The sequence below is a fragment of the Petromyzon marinus genome, chromosome 61, assembly GCF_048934315.1.
Source record: "Petromyzon marinus isolate PM22_M1 ecotype Great Lakes invasive population chromosome 61, UKy_Petmar_22M1.pri1.0, whole genome shotgun sequence".
Lineage (NCBI taxonomy): Eukaryota > Metazoa > Chordata > Hyperoartia > Petromyzontiformes > Petromyzontidae > Petromyzon > Petromyzon marinus.
In genome coordinates, this window is record NC_133727.1 from 11,695,859 (window position 1) to 11,701,858 (window position 6,000).

The following is a 6,000-nucleotide window of genomic DNA, read 5'->3' on the forward strand; positions in this document are numbered from 1 at the left end:
CGCGGCCCTTAATGCAATTATTGTCACGTTGTTCACAATAGGATGACTGATTATTATGCAACGCTACTCGTTGACAGGGCACTCCAACCAGTATTATTCTTGGAGGCACAAATATGCGTTTCAATTCGTTATTTCATTCATGGATACCAGCAAGATTATGCAGAAAGACAAATATTAACGAACGACTCTCAAGTATTTCTAATCAACTTCTCAACGCGACTCAATGGGTGGCGATGTTTCCTTTTGATATCCTTATCTCGGGCCAATCTTTTAATTAATTGTGGCCAGACCCCTGACAGGGAACCGGTTGAACACGCTCTCTATCCCCGCAAGCGGCGCTCCGTGGTGAGGTGTCAAGAATTAATCCTTGTTAATGGGTCAGTTGGTAATTATGCGGTTAGAAGTACAGCCCCAGCACAATATTACAGAGAAAAATTATGAACACTCTTAAAAACGATGGATTATTCACTCGGTCGTTGCGATGTTTCCACAATCACGGATGGTTCAATGGCTTGAGGTTTTTAGGCTTTGTTAATGACCCGTGTGTGTGTGTGTGTGTGTTGAATGGTATGAGTGGGGAAAGAGTAGGCCAATGTTCGGAATCGATTCTTTGCGTCAAGCAGACGTCTGGTTTGTCGTGTAGTGGGGGGCAGTGTATCATACGTATCAGTTGATTCTTCTTTCAGTAGTTGGTTCGGACTCGACGGACGTTGGTGAACGAGTAGATACGTTGTTGTAGCTGAGATGACCGTCTGGTAGACGGCGTTAGAAGCACGCCCGCAGCGGTGCGGTTGTACGCGGACTCGGTAGGTAATGCGCGCAGTACGTCTGCGAGCAGCTGGCACGCTGGTGCTCCGTCGTCGGCGGTTGTAGATTGCAGGCTCACGATTCGCTCGTGGTGGCGCTGGCCGCTAACAGCGGCAGCGGGTCGCCAATCGGCGACACTCGCCAATTCGGCGAGTTGTAGAGACGTCTCCGGCGTCGGTGATGGCTGGTCTTCTGCTGAGATGAGTTGAGCGGGTCTTCTGCTGAGATGAGTAGAGATGAGTCTTCTTCTGTTGAGCTGAGTTGAGATGAGTCTTCTTCTGTTGAGCTGCCCCCAAGGGCTGATGAGTTTAGTTCAATGCTGAAACGGCTCCTTTTTATGCCAAAAATCTCTCTCCTTCTCGGCTCCCCCTCACGAGGCGGAGCTATCTTTGATCTGATCGTATGTCGGTGGGGGGGGGGGGTTCGTGTGTCGGTGGTGGGGGGTTCGTGTGTCAGTGTGTATGTTTGTGTGTGTCATTTATGACACGGTCCTGTTCGGGTCTTTCCTCAAGCCATAAACATCAAGACAACAGACACCTCGATTCATCTTGGTGGCGTCTGGTTGTCTAATCCCTCCACCCAGAGAGAGGGGCGGGTTCCCCCCCCCCCTTTTCCGTACGCGTTCCGACGCACAAAGAAATGGTTAAGATTTTTTTTTAAGTTTAACATTTCACATCACAGTTGGTATCTTATCATACACAGTTATGATCCTGCTTGTGATTCATAGTATTTGATTTATTTCCAAGTGAAGATGCTCTTCCGAGCGTATGCATTTTATCACGTGCTGCAGGGAAAGACAAAGGTGGCCGGGATCTTCCCATCTCTCTATACTTTGCAAATATCATTTCGACTCCACATTCTACCAGCCTAATCCACCCCGTTACCTTGGCTCTTACTTAGTTTATTAATTTTCGTCACTTTGTGCGTTTATAAATGTGTGACAGTTTAACTTAAAGCTCGCTCGCTCTTTTGCTGCCCGTGTGCAGGGTGGGGTGGGGGCTACTACTAAGGTCCGTGTGTGGCAGATGGTCCCCGCGATAACGATCTGGTTGCCCTGGCGTGAAATTCCTCTCTCGCGCTCTTCGGGAGAGACAAAGGTGGTCGGGAGCACCTCTTTATACTTTCGACTTATATTTCTCAAATACCATTTGGTCCCATGTTCGCCAAGACTCGTGTTTGTAACTACGTCCTCCCGACACCTCTCGGTTTTACCGAGGTTCGAATTGTTATGATGGAATTATTAAAAAGAAAAATAATTATCATCCTGAGTTTAAGAGGTCCATTTCTTGATTGTTGGAATCCATATCCCTTGGTTCTGTAAGGTTCTATAATGGTATGTCGTGTAAGGTTAACACGTTGTTATTATTAATATTATTTTGCAATTTTCTTTAAAACTTTCTTTGCCTGGTTGCCGTGTGTGGGGTGGGTGTGTCTCCTCATCAAACCCGGCTGGCTTTTCCAGATGGCCCCTTGTGATAAGGTGTAATTCCTGCTTCTCCGCGCTGTGAGAGAGACAAAGGTGGTCGGGGTTGCTTGGAATATTGTTTAAACTCTTTCGCAAGTTTGCTCGTTGTCTCATTCCTTCTCAATAACCTTTGATGTGACTCGGTATTCTTGCTCCAAGCTTTGTTTTAACAGTAAAAGTATTAAAGGTGAAAATCATTTGATAGCGAATTAATCATTGGATAATAATTCACTGATGTGTCTGGTGGCCTGTTCTTAATTGGAGTGAGCGTTAGGCTCGCTACTTTTATCTTATTCTTGTTGTTGCCTTTTAATTTTTTTGTTGCTTTACTGGAAAATAAGGAAAAGAATATGTATACGATTTACCCTGTTGGCGTCTGGTGTCTGCTCTCTTGGTGTTCTGACCTCGGAGGGACCTTTCCTAAGGGGCCCATCAAACTCTTGTTCATCTGGAGATTTTCGCCGATAGCTGTTACATCCTCGCCTTGAGAGTTTTATTATTTCTTTATCTCTCTATATGGCCTGTTTATGACCGACATCTGGTTTTTCGTGTTTCTGGCTTACGGGTTTGATTCATTAAAAAAATATATATTGTTTGTCATGAAAGAAAGGAAAAAGAAATCTAGGTGTATGCATCCGTAAATATTCTTATGGATATTAATTGTGGAAAAAGGGCCGTATACAACAGTGTCAACCCCGCCGTGTCACCCCCGCCGTGTCAACCCTGCCGTGTCAACCCCGCCGTGTTACCCCCGCCGTGTCACCCCCGCCGTGTCACCCCCGCCGTGTCAACCCCGCCGTGTCAACCCTGCCGTGTCACCCCCGCCGTGTCAACCCCGCCGTGTTACCCCCGCCGTGTCACCCCTGCCGTGTCACCCCCGCCGTGTCAACCCCGCCGTGTCAACCCTGCCGTGTCACCCCCGCCGTGTCACCCCCGCCGTGTCACCCCCGCCGTGTCAACCCCGCCGTGTTACCCCCGCCGTGTCACCCCTGCCGTGTCACCCCCGCCGTGTCAACCCCGCCGTGTCAACCCTGCCGTGTCACCCCCGCCGTGTCACCCCCGCCGTGTCACCCCCGCCGTGTCAACCCCGTCGTGTCACCCCCGCTGTGTCAACCCCGCCGTGTCAACCCCGCCGTGTTACCCCCGCCGTGTCACCCCCGCCGTGTCAACCCCGCCGTGTCAACCCCGCCGTGTCAACCCCGCCGTGTTACCCCGGCCTTGTCATCCGCCGCGTCCCCTGCGCCCCCGCCGCGTCGACCCCACCACATCCCCTGCCGTGCCAACCGTCATGCCACCCACTGCGCCATCGCCCGGCTGGCCCCGCGTGTCCGTCACGTGTGAGCGGCCGAGAGCCGTGTGGGCCTGGAACCGGCACGACTCGAATCGAACCTCGGCGGCCACCCTGTTCAATAAAAAAATCGCGCCGCAAGTTACTCAATTGGGATTCAACTTCTTTCGCACCGTACGTAGTCAACCGCGTTAATCAGAGGTGCGGGGGAAGGACAACAAACTAGACACAAACTCATTTCTAAAGAAATGAGTTTGTCTATCTGGATGATTTCACAGTGAATAGCTCCAGTGGCTTCCTAATATCGGAAGGGTGTTCCAGACGGCCGCAGAAGCGCATCTGAAAGCGCGCGATGCCGTGACCATCTTTAGATGGCTAGCTTAAAGCAGCTGCTGCTGCGAGGGTGACCAGAGTTTGCGTGATGGTAATTTATGCTCCTTGAGCATATCGTGTTTCGTGGTGCGATGCGTTGTTGAACGATAATGCAGGCGGGGGCGCCCATCAGTTTAAAAACCTGGGCCCATGATGACCCGGCCGGGGGCTGCCTCTCTTGGCGTGCCTGGGCCAACTGGGGGCCTTCCGTGATCGCCTGGCACAACACGGCGTTGACCCCACCACCGCCCCCCCCCGCCCGCCTTTTGTGCCGCACCAACCTTCACCGGTGGTCGCTCACCACGCTTGCCCCAGCGACACAGCTACACGAGGGCTTCAGAGGGCTTCAGAGGGCTTCGTCTCCGCCGTAAACTCCTCCCAATAATGACGTCTCGTCTCCCGTCCCCCCCGTGCGTGCGAGGTAGCGGGGTGGCTGCGCTCTGCTCGCCGGACGGGCGCCACCTGGCCATGATGCCGCACCCGGAGCGCTGCGTGCTGCCCTGGCAGTGGGCGTGGGCGCCCACCGCGTGGCGCGGCTCCGTTACGACCTCGCCGTGGCTGCGCCTGTTCAGCAACGCGCGCGCCTGGTGCCTGCAGGACGGCGCCGCGGAGTGCCAGTAGAGGTTGGTGGTGGCGCCGCGCGACGGGACCACGGTTGCCGCCTGTGTCCTGGTGGTCCCCGCGTCGTCCTCCCTGTGGAGCGCCATCGGGTGGAGGCCCTCCTGCCAGCGATCGAGGGTCCGCACCCTGGCCCCTGTGTGCCGGGGGTGGGGGCCTCGTTAACGACGCAGCTTCTGAACCATCTCTTCTGCTTCTCACGTCTCTGTAAAGACTAACCTGATTCTCCGGGAATGTTCATAAATAATGAATGGGTCACAACCCACAACCTCTTCACCCCCCCCCAACCCCAGAACCAGCAGTGGAAATTCCACATTGCAAAGGCAATTGCCGTACCTGGTGGGACGTTAATACATTGCGATTGGAGAGACAAAGGTGCCAGGGATTGTTGTTGGCCACCCTCCCCTTCATTGTGCGCCGTGCCGACCTTCATAGGTTGCTCGCTAACGCCATTTGCCGCCCTGCCAGTCTGAAGCTATCCGGGGATCTTTATCATTGTTTTACGAGCTCCTTGGCCTTGGAGAGATGCTGTATGCACCAGGCTTGACCCCAAGTCGGTGGTGCCCAACTCAATTTATTGCAGTTTGTGGAAATTCCACATTCCTGTGGTATGGGCATAGTACAGGCTTGCTGCTGTACAGCCAGCTGCCTCTATGACTATAGCTGCCTGCACTCGCTGTTTGCCCACGTGTCGCTAATGATCCCTGTTCCGAGCGAAGCTCCCCCGTCAGCCGGAGGCCTTTCCGCCAGCTCGCGGTGGCATGGAGCAGCCACTCGCACGGCTGTTAAAACGCTCGGCAATGCTCACCCACGCAAAACATGAATTATTTGAAAGTTTAAAATAATTACGTCCTCTGCGTAGCCACTGCTTGATGGAGGGGGGCTGCGCACTGCTCCGACAAACGCATTGCGCTGTATTTGCCTTGACCGTGCCTTAGGAACATTTGCAATCTTAATTCATTCGTTCAACTGTTGTTGCTAGAACGCCGCCAATAAAACAAACGCAAGGCCAATAAAACAAACGCAAGACTGCACGAGTTGTTTGTTTATGCCTCACTGTTTATTTTGGGTACAATTCCCGATAGTGTAAATTATGCAACGGTGGTGGTGCTGATAATTATGATGGCGGTGATGGTGGTGGTGATGATGATGGTGGTGGGTGGGTGAATGGTGATGGTGGTAATGGTGATGATGATGGTGATGATGATGGTGGTGGTCGGGCTCGGTATGACCCGGCATAGCTTCCCAGCGACACCATGCCAAGCAGTCCCCAGTGGGCATCCTTGTCTGGGCTGAAGCTGAACGGGATTGGCGGCCGAGCACAACAAAGGCAATGCACGCAATCGGAAACAAAGATCCCCCGTATAGCCTTGACAGACTTTTGGGGCAAGTGCTGTTAGCGAGCACCTATTAAGGCCAGCACAGCACACGAGGAGGTGGGTGGCCAGCA

The 6,000-nt window shown here is 53.0% G+C and overlaps 1 protein-coding gene across 1 annotated transcript in view; it reads left to right on the forward strand.

The window, feature by feature from the left end:
- PFAS (phosphoribosylformylglycinamidine synthase) overlaps positions 1-5,572 on the forward strand; it is a 45,735-nt gene extending 40,163 nt beyond the window's left edge. Inside the window, exon 30 of the mRNA XM_032977082.2 lies at positions 4,358-5,572. Coding sequence (XP_032832973.1) covers positions 4,358-4,553 — 196 coding nt within the window. The 3' untranslated portion in view covers positions 4,554-5,572. The remainder of the gene's footprint in view (positions 1-4,357) is intronic.
- The last annotated feature ends 428 nt before the right edge of the window (positions 5,573-6,000 follow it).